Genomic DNA, 27148 nt, shown 5'->3' on the forward strand with positions numbered 1-27148 from the left:
TTGTAATGTTAAAAAGAGTTGTATTTTGAAGTGTCCTATGCAAGATTTGCAACTCATTTGTCTTTTAATTTTTTAATTAGGAAAATATATTGGAGAGGATTCATTTTCACATAGTGCCAAGCAGAGATGCAGACATGTGTACCTCTAAATCTTGTATCACTCACCAGAAGTTTGCTATGACTCTGTATGAACAGGTGAGATGGCTTAACTGTTTTATTAGAGACTATATTTATGTTTTATGATTGATAAATTAGACATATATTTTTACCTGCAGTGTGTGTGTCGTAGCTGTGGAGCATCATCAGATCCTCTACCCTTTACAGAATTTGTGCGGTACATTTCTACAACGGCCCTATGGTAAGAACCTACTAAAGCATATTTACCAAAGATGTTAGTCATATATGTGATCACTTTGAGCCTTTATTTTATGAAACTGTAGCATATATGAATATCTATCTACTCTCTGAGATTAACAAATGTGCTACCATCAGGGGTACTAAGTGATGTCTATCTCAGTTGTTTCTGACTTAACCAAATATAGATGTCACTCAGTGAAATGTACAGAATATTAGTCAAAATGTATATTTATTTATATTTATAGCAAGTTTTTGAAACCGTGAAGGAGAGCTTAAAATGACAAGTTCAAGGGTAAATGGAATTGTACATGATTTCTTCATTTTTGCTAAGGTGTTACCTTTGTAGTGGCCATGTCTCCTGTCGGCTCCACCATGTCCCTGCATAGTGATGGAAGCTAGGGTAAGCAGACAAGAAAGAAAAAAGTGAAAATAATCCTCTGTTAGGTTTATTGCATTTAAGGCCATAACATTCACCTGAAATAAAAATTTGCCATGCTTGTCTGTCCCCTCCCTCCCTAGCCATGAAACATCAGCTTAGGGATCCAAAAATGATCTCTAGACTTTACATAATAAGAGTTGTTTGAACACGGCAACAGGTATTTGAGAGTGTAAATATTTGATGTATGATAAACACTGAATGAGATCATAAATGTTTGCAGATACTTTAGTACAAAAGACAAAACATGGGTCAATAATTATTAATCAGAATGCATCAGTACAGCAGTTAGTTACTAAATGCTACCAATATTTTTATCATTGCACAAAGTGAATATTAGGTGCTCATCCATTTCATTGTATTATTAAACTTCCTTGATTTATTTTGGATATAGCACATTATTTCTTAAAGATCATTGAATATAGCAAGTTGGTAATTTGGATATATACAGAGTTGGGAAACATCGATTTAGGGGAACATTCTTTAAACTTCAGTCATTTGTAGTCAGTTTCATTCACTTTGTTTGAAGAGTAGGGTGGTGTTTGAATCAGGATAGACCACAAACTAAAAGCTGTAAAACTTTAAGTCTACTTTGAAACTCTTGTGTAAAATGACAGTGCTCTGAGACAGTATCAGGTAATAAGAATTAGAGTTCCATCAGTCTCTCTCTGGTCCATGCCATGAATTGCTAAAGCCCAGAATTTGAATTCTAATTATAATCTCTCTCTTTTTATTGGTGATAAGTATTGAATACCAGTTGTTCAATGCTTACTATGTTCCAGGCTTTACATTAATTGTTGCTTTTAATCTTAAAAACTTTTGTTGATCAAGAAATAGGTTTAATATGATTAACCTGGTAAATGGATGAATTAAGATTGAAATCCAGGTCTGGGTTCATTTCAAATTCAAAATGTATCTGGTTAACCACTACTCTGATGCTGTCAATTTTGTAAAAAACCATTATGTGCATTTTGAATGAGCCTGTCAGATTTAGTGCTTTCTAGTGTACTTGTGAAGTGCTTTAGAAGAATTGGTACTTTTAGTTGTTATTGAATATTGTATATTACTTACCACTGAACTGTAAAATATATCCAGCTCTAGGATAGTTAAAATTACTATTAAGTAAAACCAGAGCACCACGAATGGAAACTAGTAGGCGTATTGAGCTTACATTATGTATCTTTTTGGAAATGTTTAAATAGTTGTTTAAAGATACTTAATACCTTGATATGTAAAAATTTGACTCTAGGAGAAGTTGGATACAAAATGGCACTGATACCCTGCCTAGACTCTAATGAAATGGTTAGTAGTCATAATAGGAACAAAAGGCACAAGCCTCATTTAAGTAGCTTTGGTTGTGACTTCTGCATTAATCAGCAAAGGGCCCTTCTCTTAGCTGAAAATAACTTTGTTTATGGGAACTTTAGGCCAGAGAGGGAGCCTTTCCTAAAGTTTCTTGTTCTTGTTAGGCAAAAGTTAAACTCAAGTCCCTGTTTGTTAAGTAATAACGTAAAAGAAACTGTTAACTTAGAATTACCTTCAGATGGAACATCTTACCTCATTCATCTAATTCCAAACAATGGTATGATTTCATGTTATTTTATTCTGTTCTTGACCTTTTTTCATCATAACCTGCCAAATATCATAATTTTTCATTTCATGGAAATTTACTTCATGGTTAATTTTTCAAACAAAATTGTTTTTTAAGACAGAAAAAATGATCATACCTATATTGATAACTTAGTATTTTTGATGCAAATTTACTGGATATTTTTTAAGTTCGTAGGCCAGATTTGGGACTGCTTCTTTCTTTTGTAGCAATGAAGTTGAAAGAATGATGGAAAGGCATGAACGCTCTAAGCCTGAAATGTTTGCAGAATTGCTGCAAGCAGCAAATACAACTGATGACTATAGGAAATGTCCTGTAAGTATAATTTGGAGAACACTAGTGTGCTTCTGTATTTGTAAATTTGAAAATAGACATTCAGAAATTACCATGCAAATATTAATTATATCTGGAATTAATTTGAAGAATTTATTTTTTCAGTGTTTTCTTACGTAACTCTATACCATATGAGCTCTCATTTCTTTAAAAACTTGTAACACTGTGAAGGATTTAAGGTAGCATATGTTCATTAAGTTCTGAAGTCTATCATTTGACTAAAGAGAATTTCTTTTTTGTTTTTCTTTAAATAAACATTACAGATGGTATTATTCTTCCCTCATGTAACATTATTAATGGCTTCAAGGGCTTTATATCTGCTATTTTTTTAGGTTGAATTCCTGTTTTAACAGATTTACGAAAATACCAAAGAAAAGTACTTTGATTTAAAATAAACTTTATGTTTAATCAATAATTAAGACAAATACTTTTCTAGAAGTCTATTTTAATATGCTGAAGAAATAAATTTCTGATACATGTTGAGAATGTTGTTGCATAATACAAACTGTATAAGGCATTACCTGTGGTATATCTGTTTTGATAATTTCAAAAGTTGTCTTTTGTGTTTTTCTTTAGAGTAACTGTGGCCAAAAAATAAAAATTCGGCGTGTTTTAATGAATTGCCCAGAGATTGTTACAATTGGTTTAGTCTGGGACTCTGAGCATTCTGACTTGACCGAGGATGTTGTTCGGAATCTCGCGACACATCTTTATCTTCCCGGGGTATATCAACTCTTTTCATTCTCTTCCTTTTTATTTTTAAATTCCTCTAAAACATCTTCATATATTATAAGGCACTTTGTTTTTCAGAACTAAATTTTCTTTCTAAAGGAAATAATTTGCAGATGTAACTCTGATAAAGTTAATCAAATCAGGCTAACTGGAATGCCTTTCTTGCTTAGACTAGGAATGTCTTTCAGTTACAAACTAAACCATCATGTGCTCTATCCCTGTATCACTATAGAGTGATGATGATATGATACTGTATGCATGTGTGTATGTGTGTGTTTGATAATGATTATAAATATAAATATTAAGCTAGAAAAATTTAAGATTTAAAATTCATCTACAGCTCTTATCTCTTAATATGCTTTTTACCATCTTAATATATTTTGAATTGGTTTATATTACAATTAAACTTTTAAATAGTTATCTTGAGGTAGTATGTTTAATGTATGTTAAAATATGTGATTCAATCATGAATTATCAGGAAATGTGTAATTTACCTCACATTTTGAGTTTATGTATGTAAAGTGTCAATTCTGTGTTAGAGATACTGTGCTACTAAACTAAGTTGTAATAAATACATTTTATTGGACTTAATGTTTCTTGTGGACTAATTGAAAGTAGTAATTCTGTTAACAGGGCAATGTGGTGTCTTTAGTACTAATTTAATATCAGTTTGGGGCAGTATGCATGAGAAATGTTTTTCATAGAGAATCAAATGCATGACTCATCAAATAATTGTTCCTCATTTTAAAAAAGATACAGTATTAAATATACATTATTTTTAAACAGCTTTTTTATAGGGTTACTGATGAAAATGCCAAAAATAGTGAACTTCACCTTGTTGGCATGATTTGCTACACTAGCCGACATTATTGTGCGTTTGCTTTTCATACCAAGAGTTCCAAATGGGTATTTTTTGATGATGCAAATGTGAAAGAGGTAAGTGACGCTTTACTAACTGGAATATTTATTGTGATTTTTACTTTTTAGGAATAAATGATATAATAATGAAATAATTATATAAAATAATTATTATATGTAAGTATTTATATAAAATAGAAATAAGTGAATTTAATTATAATAGCATCATTTAAAGCCCTCCAGTATTAAAATTTAGAAAACCAAATAGATGAAGCAACTACTTTAGACACTGGACGACAGGCAGTTGAACAGAAAAAAGGGAAACCAACAAGATGAACCCTACAATGATCCCTGCCTCCTGCCTAGAGGTAGTTTCTGGATTGCAGTGCAGCAAGGGAGAACCCAAACAAAGCCTAGTAGTCTCACTGAGTTGAGGAAACTGAAATTAGAGTTCAAGGAGGCCAAGATGGCTAAAATTTGCTGGACAGATTACCAGAAAGAAAGCTGCACAGAGGGAAAGTCCTGGAGATTGGCAGAGGGATCCCCTTTAATCTTTGGCTGAATAGTGATCCACCATGTGTAGGGTAAATGAGCACAAGGTGGCAGAAGGGACCACTGGAAAACAATTCCCTAAACTCATGGGGCTAGAATAGTTTGCATCCGTACTAGCAAGAGTGGATACACAGGACATCAAGTTGAATCCTCAGAAAAATATCACCTTAATGGTGGGGCTAAATTATTCCTGGACTGAAGATTGCTCTGGACCTGACATAAAAGGCTTAAAATGATGCCTTCAAAGGACCAAGATGATACCATATGACATAACACATAACTACATGTCAGCAATTTAAAAGGAAAACAAAATAGTTCAATAGCCAAAAATGTAAAATTCAGTGAAATTTCAATATGCCATTTCAAAGTAGCATTCACTAAAAAATTACCGAATATACAAAGAAGTAGGAAGACATGACCCATGCCCTGAAGGAATATCAGTAACAACAGACCTTCTCTGCCATTTCATTTCTTCAAATGACATGAAATGGGGTGAGCAGGCAAAGAAGGGAAATGGAGCACACCTTCTTTTCTCTCAGAAACTTCATCAGCACCTCAAAAACGAGGGTTCATACTAATAACTGATCTCGGAGGTCAGTTCCAGGCCAGATCTGATATTAAATTGCCTTAGGAAAAAAAAAGACCAAAAATGCAGAAGTAGACATATCAAATAAGAAGGTTAAAACTGCTGTTTGGCTATAGAGAGATTTATTAGATAACAGTCAGTAAACATGGACCATAAAACTAGCTGATAAATTGGACTTTGTCAAAACTTTTGCTCTTCAGTAAGGTACAGTTAGGAGAATAAAAAGACAAACCATAGACTGGGATAAAATATTTGTCAAGCATATATCTAATAAAGGCTATATTCAGAATATATAAAGAACTCTTTTTTTAAATTTATGTATTTAATTTAGTTATTTTTGGCTGTGTTGGGTCTTCGTTACTGTGTGCGGGCTTTCTCTAGTTGCGGCGAGTACGGGCCACTCCTCGTTGCGGTGTGCAGGTTTCTCATTGCGGTGGCTTGTCTTGTTGCAGAGCACGGGCTCTAGGCACACGGGATTCATTAGTTGTGGCACGTGGGCTCAGTAGTTGTGGCTCACAGGCTCTAAAGCGCAGGCTCAGTATTTGTGGCGCATGGGCTTAGTTGCTCCACGGCATGTGGGATCTTCCCAGACCTGGGCTCGAACCCGTGTCCTCTGCGTTGGCAGGTGGATTCCCAACCACTGCACCACCAGGGAAGCCCAAGAACTCTTAAACTCAATAATAAAAAGACAAATCAATTAAAAAGTGGGCAAAAGATTTGGACAGTTCACCAAAGAAGATACATGAATGGCCCTTGAAATGATATTCAGTACATCATTAGGCACAAAGGAAGTACAAATTTGATTCACAATGAGATTGCATTACTCACCTATTAGAATGCCTAAAATTAAAAAGACTGACCATACCAAGAGCTGACAAGGACTCTTGTGAGGCTGATGGAAACGCAGAACTGAACAATCACTTTAGAAAACAGTTTATCAGTTTCTTGTAAATTTAAACATGTTTATCATACAACCTAGCAATTCCACTCCTGTGAAAGCATGTATCCATACATAATTTGTACTTCAATATTCATAGCAGTTTTACTCATAGTAACCAAAACTGGAAACAACTCAAATGTCTATCATCAGGTGAATATAAAGAAGTTGTACAACCATACAATGGAATATAATAATCAGCAATAAAAAGGAATGAACTAGTGATACATGCAACAATGTAGAAAAATCTCAAAAGCATTGCGCTAAATGAAAGAAGTGAGACACAAACAGCTAAATAATATGATTCCGCTTATGTGAAATTCTAGAAAAGGAAAAAACAAAGTGACAGAGTAGACCATTGGTTGCCAGGCATTGCAAAGGGGTACAGGGAAAGTTTTGGAAGTGAGGATTACATGATTGTAGACATTTAGCAGAACTCACTGACTTGTACAGTGTAATTGGATGGTTTTATTTTATTAAGTTATATTCAATAAAGCCAGTGAAAAAATTTGGAAATTCATATTCTAAAGTCCACACTTTGCTTGAATTACTTAGTACTTTGATATGGCAGTTTATTAAGAAGTTCCATCTTGAGTCAGTATGCAGCAACATTTTGGCACTCCTATTTTGCATCCTCATAGTTTAAATTGTCAAAATTTGAAGGAAGAACTGGGTAGTCACTCTCTGAGTTTCAGGTTTCTTTTGTTTTCAAACTACTCTCGTTCTTCAAGTATCTCAGAATCCCAGGTAAAGGGGGTAAACAGCTAAAAATGTGTAATTTGGGGCTTCCCTGGTGGCGCAGTGGTTGGGAGTCCGCCTGCCGATGCAGGGGACGCGGGTTCATGCCCCGGTCCGGGAGGATCCCATGTGCCGCGGAGCGGCTGGGCCCGTGGGCCATGGCCGCTGGGCCTGCGCGTCCGGAGCCTGTGCTCCGCAGCGGGAGGGGCCGCAGCGGTGAGAGGCCCGCGTACCGGAAAAAAAAAAAGTAAAAATGTGTAATTTGAACAAACTCCTCAAATTTTTTTAAAGACCCCTTCTCTAATAAAAAGCGAATATTCTAGAATGCTTTGTTTCATTGGTTTTGTTTTGTTTTTAAATGAACTTTATAGAGGTATAATTTACAAACATTAAAATGTACCTATTCTAAGTGTATAGTTTGGATTTTGACAACTGTATACATGCCTGTTTAACCTCCACAATCATTGTATAGAACATTTTCATCACTCCAGAAAATCCTGTCATGTCCCTTTACTGTCCCCAACCCTGGGTCCCAGGAAATCATTGATCTCATTCTACAGTTTATGTGAATGGTCTCTTACAATAGACATTCTCTGTGTTTGGCTTCCTTTGCTAGGCATAATATCTTTTTTTTTTTAATTTCAAGATACTTTATTTATTTATTTTAAAACAGGTCACAACACTAAGCTTCTGGCCCATTCTGCCAATGCACAAGCTACAAATGCTTGCTCAGCAGTTGAGGGGCACACTTTAGTAGCATGTTTGAAAAGTGAATAAAAATCCATGTAAAACAAATGTTCAAATAGTTTCCATAGGAACACGGATAAGTGTGACCCCATCACCTAGTCTTACACATTGTTGCATCTGTGCCAACCCTATTTACATAGACATCTCAAAACTGGCAGAAATTAAGTTAAATGGTCCCCCCCAAACCCTTAAATCAAGCTAAACTCGCAGTTAACAGCTACAAGAATGGTATCTACACATTAATATGAGCTGAAGCACAGGCTTCTGGGTGCTGTTTCATTCCACTCTCCCAAGCACAGGACACAGGCAGAGTGCCAACATCCTGCTCCTCTACTCCGAGTGGGAAGTCGTGGTTCTGGATTTGCTGCTGCGATGTTGGCCCTGACGTCACATAGTAGATGGTCAGTCTCTGGAATCCATTGAAAGTAGAAGCAGCAGCGGCTGCCATCCAGTCATCATACGGCCATCCAGTTGTTCCAGCACCATTTGTTGAATAGACTCTTATATTTCCCCATTAAATTGCTTGAAGTCTTTGTCAAAAGTCAGTCAACATGTATGAACAAAGCCTTTAAAATTTTGATAATCTAGATCTTGATATAGAAAGTGTACAATCTTGCCCATCAGTTTTTTAATGATAATGTTTATATGATTTTTATCTAGACTAGTTACTAAATAAAATTAATCATATAGTGTGATGAACAGTTGAACTGCTAGTGTCTGAGTGTCTTTAAAATTTTTTAATATACAAAGTAATTCAGTCTCTGCCTTTTCATGTAACACATTGATTACAAGGTTTTGTTTTGTTTCTATTCATTTGTAATTTTTTAAGGTTGGAACTAGATGGAAAGATGTGGTCTCCAAGTGTATCCGATGCCACTTCCAACCACTGCTTTTGTTTTACGCAAACCCAGATGGCACAGCAGTTTCCACTGAAGATGCACTCAGGCAGGTCATCAACTGGTCACCTCATAAATCCGTTGCAGAAAATATAGGTAATTGTTTAAAAGTTCTTTTTAGTGTTTTTCTGTTATCACAATCACACTAGGAATACTAATATACTGAATATGAAATGAATGTTGAGGATAATTTCAAAATTTAGTTTCAGTAAAGTGGAGTTCAGGAAAATTCTAATACTTAGAATTAGTCTTTATAAAGAAACCTTTCCTCCTCTGTGGCCTCAGAAGCACCTTCAGCAGCCACCCACGACTATGGTCACACAAACACAGGAGGGGATACTTGGCTGGTAGCTCTTACTAGCAGTAAATATTGAGATTTAAAGTGAGTTAGTACACTGGAAAAGTCCAAAGCAGCGAGGCCATTTTTGAATGCCCTACAAAGCATGTAGAAGTCTTAAAAGATGTCAGTCCTCTAAGTTTTTAAGTAATTTTCTCTATATCATTAAAAATGTCTGAAAAGATGATTCAAATATCTCTTCTGCTGGTGGAGAGGAGGAAGGGGATTATACAGTGTTGTTGGTCTTTTTAAGGATGTGAAAAGTCCTCAATTCATAAGTCGGAGAATTCAAAAGAAAATGGATTTGGTGATCAGACAAAACAGAGAGAAAATCAAAAATTTCAAGCAGATAGTATTTCATCATTTAATCGGAGCCACATTCAAACAAGTGGCAGTAGAGGAACAGGTATGTATTTAAATTGTCATTTTTACATTGTCCTTGAATAGTTAAGCTTCCCCCCTCTTCATAGTTAAGCTTCCCTCTTTCTTCACTTACTGAATCTGTAATTCTTGGTAAGGACCAAGAGGAGAGTCCTTAACTAGCTTTCCTTGGCCATGAAGAGAAAATAAAAAGTAGAAACAAAATTTTGTATTTTGACTTAAGCATTTCTCCGAGACCTATAGTTTTATTTGAACAGTTTGACGTGACTAGTGTTTGAGTTTCTCCATTCACTCAAGGCTGTATGTAATAGGGTGGAGGCAACCTGGACTGTCACCAGAGAAAGCTATGATATGGCCTTTCCTTCAAGGAGTTAATTGTTAACTTGTAGAGGAAAAACATTTAGTTAATAATTTGGCTCTTATGCCAAAATTAAATGTAGTATTAGTGAATGCAACAATAGTTTGAAGTTACTATAGTTGTAGTTTATTTTTAACCTCATTTTTATTCAACTGTCTCTTGTTATTATCATTCCACAACTTTAATTTTCCCAATCCAAGATCTGTGATTAGGGTTCAACATGAAACAATCACAGCATGATGTACAGTTATGGTTTAGAAATATGCAAAACTCTAAGTGGGTGGATGTTGAGGATGATTTTGTAAGGAACTTTTAAATATATTAATGAAATAATGTCTAACCCTAAAAGTAACCCATTTAATCAAGGGTGATAAGATTCAGAATTAACAATTACCATTTACGATAAATGCTTTTAAAAGTTCTTAATGGAACTTTTTCCATTTTATGTATTATTGATACTCTTATATTAAGCCATTTTCTATTTTTCAAAGATACCTACTTTTACTAGAAACTGTATGTGTTTAAGAACACAAACATTGGAGCCAGGCAATTTGTGTTAATAATCCTGTTTCTACACGTCCAAGCTATGTGAACTTGGGCGAGTTCTTAACTTCTCTATGCCTCTGTTTCCGAATCCAAAATGAAGATAGTAATTGTACCCACCTCAGAGAAGTATTGATAAATGAGTTTAGACACTTAGAATAGCGCCTGACACATACTAACCACTCAGTTACCTTTAGCTCTCATTATTTCTCATTATTTCTCAGTTACCTTTAGCTCTCATTATTTCTTGTTTTCCTTTACATTCGCTGTAGAGCTATACATGAAGTTTTAAAACACAGCTTGCATCTCTAGTGACAGCATAAATCACACTGAGTTTTTAGTTAAGCATAAAAATGATTTCATTGTATAGTTTAATCTGTATTTTGTTAATATATAGCATCTTAAATTTTAATATAGTTCAATTTGTACTTTTATTGAGCAATTTGAAAAATGATCTGTATCATTATTAAAGAATGGTTTCTTTTACAGTTAAGTCAAGTCACAATGATCAAAGGGAAAAAATAAAAGACATTTCCAGAGAATGTGCTCTAAAAGCCATTGAACAGAAAAACTTACTTTCCTCACAAAGGAAAGATTTGGAAAGGGGACAAAGAAAAGATTTGGGCAGACATAGAGGTAACTTAAGAACTTACAGCATTCATTGGAAAAGGGGCAGCTAAAATCTTATTTTAAAGCTAAGTTTTATAATTTAATACAATTTAATATAATTTCTTTATATATTATATATATTTATTTAGATATTATGTATCTTAGTATGATTTCTTTAATATACCTATTAAACCTATAAATGTAAAGTTTTCCTAGTTCTTACTCAATTCTAGCCTGGAATACTTGTGTTTTTTATGTTTCAACTTTACTTTTAACTATAAATTCAATTCACCCGTATGGTACATTCAAATAATAAGGAAGGTTATAAAATTAAGTGAAAAGAACTTCTTTTCCTGCAACCCTTGACCTTCACTCTGTTCCACTGTTAATAGTTTCCAGTTCATTATGAGCACGTCTTTTTATGGTTTTATGCTCTTTTCTTTATGAACATAGTATAATTTAACCGATATTGCTAGACTTTAGAACTTGATTTAAGATTCTTGCTGCAGTGAAATCCTTTCACAGGTACTTTTTGCATACAGCCATTAGCATAAAATTCTTTCAGAAAAATTGCTGGGTTTAGGGTATGTTTATTTATTTTCAACTTTGGTAGGTGTGGCTCAGTTGTCCTCCTAAAATACTTGACAGTCTGCACTCCCACCAACAGTGATTAGATGTCTGTTTCCAGCAGCAATTGGTTTAATAAATTTTAAATCTTTACCAATATAATAGGTGGGAAATATTTTTATTTTTATGGTTTTTATTAATTATGAATGAGATAGAATAGTTTTTTAAAATTGCTGTAATTATCTTATGATCTACTTTAGAGATCATTTTTTAAAATAATTATATAACCATTTATGTTATGATTTACTTATTACTGTTTAACATTTCTTCTCAAACAAGGTATTTGGCTTGTGACTAAAAAGTGGCTCTGAAGAGTAGCTCATTTGTATTTTTATTTACTTTTAAAGATTTGGTTAATGAAGACCTTCCACATTTCAAGTCTGGATCACCTCCTGCCCCAAATGGCTTTAGACAAAATGGGAATCCACATCTATATCATAGTCAAGGAAAAGGACCGTGTAAGCATGACCGAATTGCCCATCAGAGTCGAGCTTCTGCACAAACATTAAGTTCAAGTAAATCCCAGATTCTTGCTTCAGGAGAGAAAATAACTGGCAAATTTAAGAGTGACAGTGGTACTGGATATGATACAGACAGTAGCCAAGATTCTAGGGATAAAGGAAGCAGTTGTAATGGCAGCACTAAAAGCCGAAATCGAGGTTGGAAACCTATGAGAGAAACATTAAATGTCGATAGTATTTTTAATGAAAGTGAAAAAAGGCAGCATAGTCCAAGACATAAATCAAATATTGGTAACAAATCTAAATGTAGCAAAGATCAGAGTTTTAACAGTTGTCCAAAAGAGAATCCAAAGCAAAAATGTTTAATGACTATATATGAAGATGAAATGAAGCAGGAAACAGGAAGCAGGAGTTCCCTTGAATTTAATGGAAAAGGAGCAGAAAAAAATAAAGCCCTCAAAGAAACTAAAGTTCATGGTGACAATTGGCAGATGCAAAGGACAGAGTCTGGATATGAAAGCAGTGATCATATCAGTAATGGCTCTGCTAATTTGGAGTCACCTGTTATCGATGGAAATGGTACAGTGATGGATATCAGTGGTGTTAAAGAAACTGCACCCTTCAGGTAATACACAAGTTATGTGAATAATTTCCCCCCACCATTCTTTCTTTTTAGTTATTTGAAGTAACTTTCAAAGGTTGGGGTCAGTTAAATGAAAAGGAAAGAGCTTGAGCTCAGAGTATCCTGGGATATTGCAGGTTATTTGATATATCAAGTTTCTATTTTTAATAGTTATTTCTTGATTCCAAAAATAACAACTGTTTATTTTGGGGAAGTTTAGAAAGTAAAATACATTATCATTGTTGCCACTAAAAACTACTGATGTATATATACTACAGGTTTTAAACCATAGATTTAAATTGGTGTATCTCAGTCATTAAGCTAAGTGTTTAATTCTTCAACCTAGTTAATGTTCATTATCCCATTTCTAACATTTGTAACTCAGAACTGGGGTTATTTTCTTCTGTCACAACCCAGTTCCATGAAAGAGATATTTTTCCTTTAGCAAGTATTAAAGAATACAGCCAAATAACTAAGTTTGTATTCAATTAATTCTTAATTAATTCTGAAATCATTTCTTATATTACAGTTAGCAGTCTATTTGCAGTTCTTTGTGTAACCTCTAAAACATGTCCGCCACTTAGGTCAATTTAGCCACTATTTCTGCTCTTAATCGATCTAAAGCATCTTAATTTGATGTTAGCTGGTGTTTTATTACATTCATTATTGAAAAGCCAGAAAAAGCGACCGCTCATGTTTTACCGAAATAATCACTGTAATAAAGACTTGGGAAGCTTTTTTACTTTGCAGGGTAATTTCATAATACTTCTTTGAAAGGGGTAGCCTAGGGTATTAGAAAGATCAGAACTTTGTAATCAGATAGCCTTGGATTTTAATTATTGGGCAAATTAATTTGACTTTCACAGCCTTAATCTCCTATTGAAAAATGAGGATAATAACTCCTTTTAAGTATTTTAAGTTGTGAGATGTAGATTAATAATGTACATTAATCCCCTAGAACAGCACATGGTATATAATAATTGTTTAGCAAATGTTATTTTCTTTCTTTTTCTTGGGATAAACTAAATAATAATCCATTATAGCTGATGTGTTTGGTGTGTGTTTTATTCTCTTCTCTAGCAACCAGATTAAGACAAGCAATCTAAACATAGATCGTATGAACTGTACCTCCCAACAGAGCAAAAACTACTTGGAAGGTAAAAATTTTATTTAAATATATTATCATAGTAGCAGTAAAGAATAAATCATGGTATTACGAGTAAAGAAGCTAAGGACAGTCCTGTCACTGATAAGTTTATGAGTAATGAGGATGGAAGCTGGGAGAGTTTATGCTTGAAGTCTTAAAAGATGGGAATAGCTACTTCAGGGAATAGGAAAAAGGGGAAGTGTGTCAGTCAGGCTAGGCTAGGTTCTGCACTGTGCAGTGGTAACAACTTGAAAATCTCCATGTCTTAGTACAAGATTGTTTCTTGCTCACAGCACGTGTCCTGTGAATGTCAGCATGAAGTCTCTTCCTAGTAATCACTCAGGGCCTGAGGCTAATGGAACTCCATCTCTACCAGTACTTCTTTGATCATTGCAGTACTGGGGGGAGAGGAGATTGAAGGGGACACAACATAGTGAATCACATGTAAGCTCTTAAAACTTTCAACCCAGAAGTGATAAATGTGCTTCCACTCACATCTGACTGGCCAAGGCAAGTCTTAACAGCCAGGCCTAATTTCAAAGAGGGTGGAAAAGGGTAATTTGCTTGTGCACTGCAATATGTATGAACGGTCCTAATGTCTACCACAGGCGTTAAGGACAGATAGAAAAATTGATAAACAGCCTGCTAGAAAAGTTCACTTTGGAAACAGTAAATATGTAATGGTGTGACATTATTATAGGTGATTTGTTAGCAACACATAGAGGCCCAGAAGCAAAGAAAATCAGATGTTTGTCTACAGAATTCGGCATTGTTACTGAGAGGTTATACCTGAAGGATTTGGGGAACAGGGATCAAGGAAAATGATGAGCAAGGGGATTACTGAGGTTGGAATCAAAGTCATTGTCTTCAAATTTTAGAATTCAGAGGATTAGAAAGGCTATAGTTTTTCACGATAAAAAATAGCCATGAAGAACACATTTTAAAGTTTGTTTTTAGTCTTTATCATCCTTAAGGCTTTTGTGGAGATTATTTTTCAGGTTGCAGATATTGAATATGATTAAATGTTTAATTATTTTGTTTTCATCAAATGGTATAATATCAGAAGGAAACACTTATATTAAGGAAATAACCTTCCTTTCCCATATAAAATGTCTCGCCTGTTTAAAAAATCTGATAAAAGTCTGGTAACCAAGTATTACAGGAAACAGTAAAAGGCTGGCCAGAAGTCAGTAAAAACTGAACAATAACTGCAAGTTCAGTGCTCTTTATAAAATGATGCTTGCTTCCTGATATTAATAAAAACACAAGGTCATAGAAATTTCGATGGTTAGGAGTGCATTGCTATAATAGATTTGTTCTGGGTTTCCCCACTTAATATGAAATAGTATGTATGTAGCCAATTAAAACTAATTTTTTTTATTGTGGTAAAATATACACCACAGAATTTGTCATTCTAACCATTTTTAAGTTACCATTGTCTGATATTAAGTACATGTGCATTGTTTTGCCACCATCACTACCATCTATCTCCATAATTCTTTCATCTTCTCAAATTGAAACTGTACCCATTAAACAACTCCCCATTCCCCCCTCCCCTGGCCCCTGCAACCTCCATTCTACTTTCTGTCTCTTTGAATTTGACTACTCTGGGTACCTCATATAAGTGGAGTCATGCAGGGTTTGTCTTTTTGTGACTGGCTTATTTCACTTAGCACAACGTCTTCAGAGTTCATCCATGTATCAGAGTTTCATTCCTTTTAAGGCTGAATAATATTGCATTATATGATGTAACACATTTTGTTTATCCATTCATCTGTTGATGGACATTTGGGTTGATTCTACCTTTTGGCTATTGTATATAATGCCCCTGTGTAAATTAGTGTACAAATATCTGAAATCCCTGCTTTCAGTTCTTTTGAGTATATACCCAGAAGCACAATTGCTGGATCCTGTGGCAATTCTCTGTTTAGTTTTTTGAGGAACCACCACTCTGTTTTCCACAGCAGCTGCACTATTTTACATTCCCACCAGCAGTGCAGAGGTTCCAAGTTCTTCATATCCTCACCAATACTTGTTATTTTCTGGGGTTTTTTTTTGGAGAATTGCCATCCTAATGGGTGTGAAGTGGTATCTTGTTATGGTTTTATGTACCCCACGTTTTATTTAACTACATAAATTGCATTACATTAAAATTATTTCTTGTTTAATAAACTTCAAAGCCTACCATAGTTCTTTAAGCCAGTGTTTGCTTAGGGAAACTTTATTAATGTTCATGCCTTATGGTATCTGTATGTGTATTTCCCTCCCCTAGTCTTTGAGAACATGTTAAAGTGGGTATAGGAATTTTTTTTCCAAGCTAAAAACTGGCCCTGCGTGGATTTTTTCCTTTTTTTCAGTAAGGCACAGTTTAATTTTTTGTGGCTTGGTATGATTTTCTTGGATTTCTCCTACTTCTTAATTATAAAATGGGGGTACACTTACATTATTGACCTGAAGAATGACTTTCTATCCATAGGTAAAAGACTTTTACAAAGTTAAGAAACCTTAGAGAATTTTTTATTTTCATATTTTGTTTGACATTTAAGTCAGCTTTCAATATTAGTCTGTACAAGTTTATGTGATGGTAGAGAAATTAAAATCTATAACAATGCCATTGTAATTATCTCACTGATAGTTTTTCATTGATAGAGATATTATATAGCCTATTATATTTATGGATTCTGCTGCAAACAAACATACCTACACTGCCTAAAGCTATTATTTGGGAACATTGTTGAAATTCCACAATGCCACTTAGATTATTTTAGCTCCTCTTTTAAAAATGGGTCACTAATGGGGAGAATGTCAAATGCCTTAAATTACATTCAAAACAGAAGAAATGACATGTTCAAAAGCACATGGTCAGGAGAAACTATCACATATTGGAAGGATACAGCTAGTTTGTTATATACAAGGCTGGAATGCATACCTGGAAATTGTGAGATGATGGTCAGAGGATAGAGAGAAGCCAAATCATGATGAAACTTTTATGCTATTTTTAAATCCTAAAAAGTAAATGGAAAGGCATCTAAGGACAAGGAGAGTAGCGTACTCCAGTTTGCATTTAGAAAGGACTCTTTGGTGGCAGTGTAGGGGGTGAATTTGGAGCAGTGGGAGAAAAATTATTTAGATGAATAATAGCCTAGGAGAGAAAAGATGAGGGTATAAACTAAGGCAGTATCAATGTCAAGAAAGAAGATTTGAGAGATTATAAGAATGTGTGGACAGTGGAGTCACTTTCTGTGACAGATTGCACAGTGAGGGAAAAGGAGAAAGCTGGGGGTGGCCGTATTTGGGTATTACATAAGTGGATTCACCATTTACCAAATGGAGGAATATAGGAAGAAGGGACAAATTTTGTGGGTGAGAGAGGATGGCAAATTTATTTTTGGATTTGTTTGGTTTGTCATCTAGGTAAGTAGATTAGTTAGGAACAAATGTCTGGAATGCAGGAAAGATTATGTATTGGTAGCCATCAACATATATGGGAATTGAATGCGGTAGACATGGACAACATCATGCAGGAAAATGGGAGATTTCAGGGGAAAAAAAAATAGACAAAGGAAGAAACATGGGGTTTGCTGACTAAAAGAGATGAGCTAAGAGTAGAGAGAAGGAGCAACTTTGGAAAAGAATGAGGAGTAGCTGGAAAGTATGAGAAAATACAGGAGAGGGAGTTAGCACACGGAAACTGGGAAATGGAGAGCTTCAAAAAGAAAAGTGATCACAGATTAAGCAGAATAAGGATTAAAAAGTCCAAGTTTGGTTTAGCAGTTAGTAAGTCATTAGTGACCTAGTAAAAGCAGTATTAGAGAAACATTAGAATAGAGGGAACATTAGAATAGAAGCAAGATTGAGGTAGAACTGAAGTGTTTAGAAGTAAAGGGTCATGATGTTTGTAACTTACTCTCAAATGGTTCAGAAAAAAAGTGGGGTAAAGTGTTAATAATAGATGAATCTGAGTAAAGGGTATGCAGGTAGGTATATATCTTTCAACTTCTCTGAACTTTATGAAATTATCTTCAAATTAAAAGTTTTTCAAAAAAGGTTACAGTAGAATAAAAAGTAAATAAGAGAATAAGTGCACATGTCTGTCAAAACCCTTGCTGTGAATAGTAAAGAAGCCCTACCTAAAGGAGAAAAATGAAACCAAGAGCTTAGTTTTGCATTTATGTTACAGAGGGTAAGGAACTAATGATGTACAGAGGGTGAGAAAGGTGTGAAGATAAGAATAGGCCAGAACAGTAATTAATGGAGTAAGGTCTCTGGAGGTAGAGTGAGAATGGAACTTCAAAGGAAAGCTTTAAATTAAGGGAGTAGTAGTTTTTCTGTAATGGGAGAGATAAAGGTGAGTGTTGGTACCATTCAGTGTGTATTGTGTTAGATGAGTCAGTTGAAGGAGTTCATACCTAATGGACTCTTTTCTCTATGGAGTAAGGTTATCTACTGAATAAATATGTGTTTGGATATTTATAGATTGTAAATAACAGATCACAAAGGAATTATTAGGTCTTTCAAAAAACTTTTGCCATTTACTTTGGGGTCTGTAATACTTGGCTTAATCTCAGTTAATCATAGAAGTCAGGGTTAGTTCAAGCTGAGAATCTTGATCTTGCAAATGACAAGGAAGAGTGAAAGAAGTTAATCAAGCAGTGGTCAGAAAAATCTGTTAATTCCCTTAATTCTTATTGTAAAAAAATCTGTACCTCCATTATGTTAAGTGAAATATACTACCCTTAATGTTGTTAAATCCTAAAATTAGTAAATGAAAAAAATTTTACTGGAAGAGTTTATTCGTATACGTAAGTTTATTTCCTCTAAGATGTTTTTTGCAAACTTCAGAGTATATTCATTTAGAGAGTATATCTGAAGAATGAGGTACTTTTCACAGTTGGTTTTGTTTCTGTGCATACTAAATTTATTTTCTCTAAGAGTTTCATAGACCATTGAGAGGCACTTGCTGTGGCCCAGCACCACCAAATGTTTATATGTTTTTTAAAACCATAAACTTCCAGTATTGAAATTTAATTTGTAGCAAAATAGCATTATTTGCTCTTTCTTTAAATTATAATCCCAGTGAGGAAAGAAGTTACTGACTCTTGCCTTTTTATTTTGTATCATCCCCAAGTTTAGTATCTGATAGGGTAGATTATTACATATTAAAGTATCTCTCTGTTCCTTTTGGCATGTAGTAAATTTAGCCAGAAATATTTATATAGTTAAAGTTTTGTGATTTTTTTTCTAAAATATTCAAATTTTGCTTAACTGTCTTTTTATAGTAAATCAGGTCATTGATTAGGTTATTGCTCTTGAATGTTTAGACTTTGTAATTGCAGTATTATTATTATAGTCTGAAATCTTCCGATACAACAAGAATGAGGATTACAGTGTCTAGACTAGCAGTTTGGTTTTCTTGCTATGTAAGTCTGTTTTAAATCTAGGTCACCTTTTCAGATTAAGTATATATATTTTGATTTCTTGACTATTGGGCTTTAGGTTTTTTGTATACAGTACCAAAATTAGCATTATTAATTAAAGCATCTTGCCTTGATGTTGAAGTATTTTCTGTGCCAAGTGTTAAAATCTGACTTAGATTTGCAAAGAACCTGAAGCCAAAATTCCCAGTAAAGACACATGGATGTCTATGTCAGCAGAAGAGAAAAATAACACATCTATTTTTAAGTTAGTTGGAATTCTGAAGTCAAACCACTTGGTTGAATGCCTGCCATAGTGATATTAAAATTTCAAACATATTTATAAAACCTCTGCTGCCTCCTGCTGCCCATTGCGTGGATACTTTAATAAAAGTAAAGAAATCTTTAAGAATTAAGTATTTAATTTTTTTTGTATTTGTGAATATTAAACTTGAAGTTCTGGATAAGTTAAGAAGTAAATAAACATTCCAAAGTTAAAATCACAGTGGGTGGGAAATTATAATGTAACTTTAACTTACAAATTTTTCAGACTTTAAAGGTTGAAAAATAAGATTCCTTCTGATATTACTTTTTTTTTTCTTTAGTCATAAAGTAGCTGTCAAAGAGAGAGGCTTAGTTTTTTTTTTTAACAACCATTTTTTAAACTGAGGTATAATTAATTTATAATGTATTAGTTTCAGGGGTACAGCAAAGTGATTCAGTTATACATGTGTATATATATTCTTTTTCAGATTCTTTTCCATTATAGTTTATTACAAGATACTGAGTAGAGTTCCCTGTGCTGTACAGCAGGTCCTCATTGTTTATCTATTTCACATATAGTAGTGTGTGTATGTTAATCCCAAACTCTTTAATTTACTTCCCTCCCCCACCCTCTGCTTTCCCCTTTGGCAACCATAAGTTTGTTTTCTATGTCTGTGAGTCTGTCTGTTTTGTAAATAAGTTCATTTGTATCATTTTTTTAGATTGCACATACAAGTGATATTATATGATATTTGTTTTTGTCTGTCTGACGTACTTCACTTAAGAGGGAGGCTTAGTTTTTGAGACTCAGGCAGTGTGTCAAGGTTACAGGGTCATGAGACTCTCTGTGATATATTATATTGCCTTTTATTTCTGAGACTTTATTAGTATGGCACTTGGTAGATATAGAAATAGTTGGCGGAGGGGAAGGTAGGAAGAATTTGTCTCAGTTTATACTTATTTTGTCTTGGATCAGTGAGTTAGAAATATGGTGGACAGTGTGGAGGTGATTTAAAAGAAGAAAAAACAGTGTTTTTCATTTTTATTGGGAGCTGCCATGTACTGTGTGAGCAGTATGGCATATAGGGTATTAATTTCTCATGTGTATTACATTACTCTTTCTTGGAAATTACTTGTAAGATTTAACTTGCAGAGCCATATAATAACCAATATAGATTTTTTAAATAGGGTAATATTTAGATGTTATGATCAACTATAGGTTCCAGTTGAATTTTGAGTGACAGGGTAGTTTTAAAAAATGTACCTAGAACATCAATTGAGAGATAAAAAGGCATCTAAGATAAAGTTATCTATTGTTTAAAAAAATAAAAGTTGCTTTTTTAATAACTTGATTTTGTTTTCTTTGCAATCTTTGGTTCACAGATTTGGTGTACAGTAGACTAGAAGCATGAGAATGAGAGGAAACTGAAATAAATTAACATGATGAAAAGGTCAACTAAAAATAAGGGAAAATACAGAAAAATTTACTGGAATTGTACAGAAGTATAGGGAATGAATTGAATATTCAAGCTAATGCCATATATTTTGGTATCTTCTGTGGGCATCAGCATGTTAAAGTATATCCTGTTATTTGATGTTCATACTAATGGCGTAGTTTCATCAGAAGGAGATTCTGTATAATGATCTTGTGTTTTAGGCATACATGAAAGAGAGCCTGCAGGTAGTAGAAAGAGCACTGGCTTTGCAGTTAATCCTGGGTTTGTTTGAGTGTTGCCACTTAACCACCTATATGGCATCGGTTAGGACACTTCATTTCCCTAAGTCTCAATTCCTTGGTTGTAAAAAGGGAAGTTTTACAGAATAGTTGTGACTCAGATTTTAAAAAGACACCTATTTGCAATTAACTGGAACGGTTGTTTACAAAAGGTATTGAGGACCTCAAACAGCTTTTATTGCTATATCTATTAAGATTCGCTGTATTAGGCATTAAACCTGAAAATCTTAAATATTTTATTGATTCATTTAAAGAATGAATAAATTCTTTACTCACGCATGATTTTGAAACATCCATGTATCCTCATTTGGAAAATATTGGTTTGCTAAATTATGCAAGTCTTCCAAATGTTGATACATTTCTTTTCTTTTTTTTTTTTTTTGGTAGCATTGTACCTGCAGTGCTTCTTGTTTAAAACTTTTTTTTTTTAATTTTTGAATTTTATTTTATTTCTTTCTTTATATAGCAGGTTCTTATTAGTCATCAGTTTTATACACGTCAATCCCAATCGCCCAATTCAGCACACCACCATCCCCACCCCCCCACGGCTTTCCCCATTTGGTGTCTATACATTTGTTCTCTACATCTGTGTCTCAACTTATGCCCTGCAAACCGGTTCATCTGCACCATTTTTCTAGGTTCCACATACATGCGTTAATATACGATATTTGTTTTCCTCTTTCTGACTTACTTCACTCTGTATAACAGTCTCTAGATTCATCCACATCTCTACAAATGACCCAATTTCGTTCCTTTTTATGGCTGAGTAATATTCCATTGTATATATGTATTACATCTTCTTTATCCATTCATCTGTCGATGGACATTTAGGTTGCTTCCATGACCTGGCTATTGTAAATAGTGCTGCAATAAACATTGGGGTGCATGTGTCTTTTTGAATTATGGTTTTCTCTGGGTATATGCCCCATAGTGGGATTGCTGGATCATATAGTAATTCTATTTTTAGTTTTTTAAGGAATCTCCATACTGTTCTCCATAGTGGCTGTATCAATTTACATTCCCACCAACAGTGCAAGAAGGTTCCCTTTTCTCCACACCCTCTCCAGCATTTGTTGTTTGTAGATTTTCTGATGATGCCCATTCGAACTGGTGTGAGGTGATACCTCATTGTGGTTTTGATTTGCATTTCTCTCATAATTAGTGATGTTGAGTGGCTTTTCATGTGCTTCTTGGCCATCTGTATGTCTTCTTTAGATAAATGTCTATTTAGGTCTTCTGCCCATTTTTGGATTGGGTTTTTGTTTCTTTAACATTGAGCTGCATGAGCTGTTTATATATTTTGGAGATTAATCCTTTCTCCATTAATTCGTTTGCAAATATCTTATCCCATTCTGAGGGTTGTCTTTTCGTCTTGTTTATGGTTTCCTTTGTTGTGCAAAAGCTTTTTAAGTTTCATTAGGTCCCATTTGTTTATTTTTGTTTTTATTTCCTCTACTCTAGGAGGTGGATCAAAAAAGATCTTGCTATGATTCATGTCAAAGAGTGTTCTTCCTATGTTTTCCTCTAAGAGTTTTATAGTGTTCCGTCTTACATTTAGGTCTCTAATCCATTTTGAGTTTATTTTTGTGTGTGGTGTTAAGGAGTGTTCTAATTTCATTCTTTTACATGTAGCTGTCCAGTTTTCCCAGCACCACTTATTGAAGATTGTCTTTTCTCCGTTGTATATCCTTGCCTCCTTTGTCATAGATTAGTTGACCATATGTGTGTGGGTTTATCTCTGGGCTTTCTATCTTGTTCCATTGATCTATGTTTCTGTTTTTGTGCCAGGACCATATTGTCTTGATTACTGTAGCTTTGTAGTACAGTCTGAAGTCAGGGAGTCTGATTCATCCTGCTCTGTTTTTTTCCCTCAAGACTGCTTTGGCTATTCGGGGTCTTTTGTGTCTCTATACAGATTTTTAAGATTTTTTGTTCTAGTTCTGTAAAAAATGCCATTGGTAACTTGATAGGGATTGCATTGACTCTGTAGATTGCTTTGGGTAGTATAGTCATTTTCACAATATTGATTCTTCCAATCCAAGGACATGGTATATCTCTCCATCTGTTGGTATCATCTTTAATTTCTTTCATCGGTGTCTTACAGTTTTCTACATACAGGTCTTTTGTCTCCCTAGGTAGGTTTATTCCTAGGTATTTTATTCTTTTTGTTGCAATGGTAAATGAGAGTGTTTTCTTAATTTCTCTTTCAGATTTTTCATCATTAGTCTATAGGAATGCAAGAGGTTTCTGTGCATTCATTTTGTATCCTTCAACTTTACCAAATTCATTGATTAGCTCTAGTAGTTTTCTGGTGGCATCTTTAGGATTCTCTATGTATAGTATCATGTCATCTGCAAACAGTGACAGTTATACTTCTTCTTTTCCAATTTGTATTCCTTTTATTTCTTTTTCTTCTCTGATTGCCGAGGCTAGGACTTCCAAAACTATGTTGAATAATAGTGCTGAGAGTGGACATCCTTGTCTTGTTCCTGATTTAGAGGAAATGCTTTCAGTTTTCACCATTGAGAATGATGTTTGCTGTGGGTTTGTCATATGTGGCCTTTATTATGTTGACATAGGTTCCCTCTATGCCCACTTTCTGGAGAGTTTTTATCATAAATGGGTGTTGAATTTTGTCAAAAGCTTTTTCTGCATCTGTTGAGATGATCATATGGTTTTTATTCTTCAGTTTGTTAATGTGGTGTACCACATTGATTGATTTACGTATATTGAAGAATCCTTGCATCCCTGGGATAAATCCCACTTGATCATGGTGTATGATCCTTTTAATGTGTTGTTGGATTCTGTTTGCTAGTATTTTGTTGAGGATTTTTGCATCTATATTCATCAGTGATATTGGTCTGTAATTTTCTTTTTTTGTAGTATCTTTGTCTGGTTGTGTTATCAGGGTGATGGTGGCCTCATAGAATGAGTTTGGGAGTGTTCCTTCCTCTGCAGTTTTTTGGAAGAGTTTGAGAAGGATAGGTGTTAGCTATTCTCTAAATGTTTCATAGAATTCGCCTGTGAAGCCATCTGGTCCTGGACTTTTGTTCGTTGGAAGATTTTTAATCACAGTTTCAATTTCACTACTTGTGATTGGTCTGTTCATTTTTTATATTTCTTCCTGGTTCAGTCTTGGAAGGTTATACCTTTCTAAGAATTTGTCCATTTCTTCCAGGTTGTCCATTTTATTGGCATAGAGTTGCTTGTAGTAGTCTCTTAGGATGCTTTGTATTTCTGGGGTGTCTGTTGTAACTTCTTTTTCATTTTTAATTTTATTGATTTGAGTCCTCTCCCTCTTTTTCTTGATGAGTCTGGCTGATGGTGTATCAATTTTGTTTATCTTCTCAAAGAACCAGTTTTTAGTTTTATTTATCTTTGCTATCGTTTTCTTCATTTCTTTTTCATTTATTTCTGATCTGATCTTTATGATTTCTTTCCTTATGCTAACTTTGGGTTTTGTTTGTTCTTCTTTCTCTAGTTCCTTTAGGTGCAAGTTTAGATTGTTTATTTGAGATTTTTCTTGTTTCTTGAGGTAGGCTTGTATAGCTATAAATTTCCCACTTAGAACTGCTTTTGCTGCATCCCATAGGTTTTGGATCATTGTGTTTTCATTGTCATTTGTCTCTAGGTATTTTTTGATTTCCTCTTTGATTTCTTCAGTGATCTCTTGGTTATTTAGTAACATATTGTTTAGCCTCCATGTGTTTGTGTTTTTTACGTTTTTTCCCTGTAATTCATTTCTAATCTCATAGCGTTGTGGTCAGAAAAGATGCTTGATATGATTTCAATTTTCTTAAATTTACTGAGGCTTGATTTATGACCTAAGATGTGATCTATCCTGGAGAATGTTCCGTGCGCACTTGAGAAGAAAATGTAATCTGCTGTTTTTGGATGGAATGTCCTATAAATATCAATTAAATTTATCTGGTCTATTGTGTCATTTAAAGCTTTCCTTATTTATTTTCATTTTGGATGATCTGTCCATTGGTGTAAGTGAGGTGTTAAAGTCCCCCACTATTATTGTGTTATTTTAAAGTCTATTTTATCTGATATGAGTATTGCTACTCCAGCTTTCTTTGGATTCCCATTTGCATGGAATATCTTTTTCCATCCCCTCACTTTCAGTCTGTATGTGTCCGTAGGTCTGAAGTGGGTCTCTTTTAGACAGCATATATATGGGTCTTGTTTTTGTATCCATTCAGCAAGCCTGTGTCGTTTAGTTGGAGCATTCAATCCATTCACGTTTAAGGTAATTATCGATATATATGTTCCTATGACCATTTTCTTAATTGTTTTGGGTTTGTTTTTGTAGGTCCTTTTCTTCTCTTGTGTTTCCCACTTAGAGAAGTTCCTTTCGCATTTGCTGTAGAGCTGGTTTGGTGGTGCTGAATTCTCTTATCTTTTGCTTGTCTCTAACGCTTTTGATTTCTCCATTGAATGTGAATGAGATCCTTGCCGGGTAGAGTAATCTGGGTTGTAGGTTCTTCCCTTTCATCACTTTAAGTATATCATGCCAGTCCCTTCTGGCTTGTAGAGTTTCTGCTGAGAAATCAGCTATTAACCTTATGGGAGTTCCCTTATATGTTATTTGTCATTTTTCCCTTGCTGCTTTCAATAATTATTCTTTGTCTTTAATTTTTGCCAATTTGATTACTATGTGTCTCGGTGTGTTTCTCCTTGGGTTTATCCTGTATGGGACTCACTGAGCTTCCTCGACTTGGGTGTCTATTTCCTTTCCCATGTTAGGGAAGTTTTCGACTATAATCTCTTTAAATATTTTCTCTGGTCCTTTCTCTCTCTCTTCTCCTCTGGGACCCCTATAATGCGAATGTTGTTGCATTTAGTGTTGTCCCAGAGGTCTCTTAGGTTGTCTTCATTTCTTTTCATTCTTTTTTCTTTATTCTCTTCCGCAGCAGTGAATTCCACCATTCTGTTTTCCAGGTCATTTATCTGGATACATTTTTTTATATATCCTTTTTTTTTCGGCCGTGTCACATGGCATGCGGGATCTTAGTTCCCCAACCAGGGATTGAACCCATGCGCCCTGAAGTGGGAGTGCAGAGTCTTGACCACTGGACTGCCAGGGAAGTCCCATTTCTCTCTCTCTCTATATATATATTTATTTATTTATGGCTGTGTTGGCTCTTCGTTTCTGTGTGAGGGCTTTCTCTAGTTGCGGCAAGCAGGGGCCACTCCTCATTGCGGTGTGTGGGCCTCTCACTATCGCAGCCTCTCTTGTTGCAGAGCACAGGCTCCAGACGCGCAGGCTCAGTAATTGTGGCTCACGGGGCTAGTCGCTCCGCAGCATGTGGGATCTTCCCAGACCAGGGCTCGAACCCGTGTCCCCTGCATTGGCAGGCAGATTCTCAACCACTGCACCACCAGGGAAGCCCTCTCTATATATTTTTAAAGAACAGATTTTAAAACATCACCACAGATATTATCAGGAAGTCTTTATAAGTATTGGAAAAGTACAGAACTCATGGTGGTAAATACAAATTTTCCAAAACTCTTTACTTTCATCTAAAAGGTTAAATTTTATCATTGGCAATAAATACTGCCAGTTGTTTTATTCGAAGTGACAGTTTCACTTCTTTTATTTTCAAGAAAATTTCTGACACATACTCAAGTCTGAATAACTGAAGTTCGTTCATTGTCTTTTCAAGTAAAAAGGTGTTCAGTTGTAAAAATTAAATGAAATAATTATTATCAACTTCTTACAACTTGAGTAAGCAGTCAATAAATGGAAGCTAGTTAGTGGTGTGATAACATTTTATGTTATCATAATACCCTCCCACCCATTTAAATTCAGTTGATGTTCCTAATATTTCTGTGACGTTGGTAAAATAGATATCAGCATCTCATTA

At 34.6% G+C, this 27148-nt stretch overlaps 1 protein-coding gene across 2 annotated transcripts in view; it reads left to right on the plus strand.

The window, feature by feature from the left end:
• Nucleotides 1-27148, plus strand: part of USP53 (ubiquitin specific peptidase 53) — a 64417-nt gene that overhangs the window by 31867 nt on the left and 5402 nt on the right. For both annotated transcript variants that reach the window (XM_027103610.1, XM_027103611.1), the window contains 10 exons: nt 81-194; nt 275-357; nt 2611-2716; nt 3311-3457; nt 4253-4402; nt 8714-8876; nt 9371-9523; nt 10889-11035; nt 11983-12721; nt 13799-13875. In XM_027103610.1, coding sequence (XP_026959411.1) covers nt 81-194; nt 275-357; nt 2611-2716; nt 3311-3457; nt 4253-4402; nt 8714-8876; nt 9371-9523; nt 10889-11035; nt 11983-12721; nt 13799-13875 — 1879 coding nt within the window. The remainder of the gene's footprint in view (nt 1-80; nt 195-274; nt 358-2610; nt 2717-3310; nt 3458-4252; nt 4403-8713; nt 8877-9370; nt 9524-10888; nt 11036-11982; nt 12722-13798; nt 13876-27148) is intronic.

Source organism: Aethalodelphis obliquidens, unplaced genomic scaffold (assembly GCF_003676395.1).
Source record: "Aethalodelphis obliquidens isolate GAN/ISIS:26980383/991018 unplaced genomic scaffold, ASM367639v1 scaffold6, whole genome shotgun sequence".
NCBI lineage: Eukaryota > Metazoa > Chordata > Mammalia > Artiodactyla > Delphinidae > Aethalodelphis > Aethalodelphis obliquidens.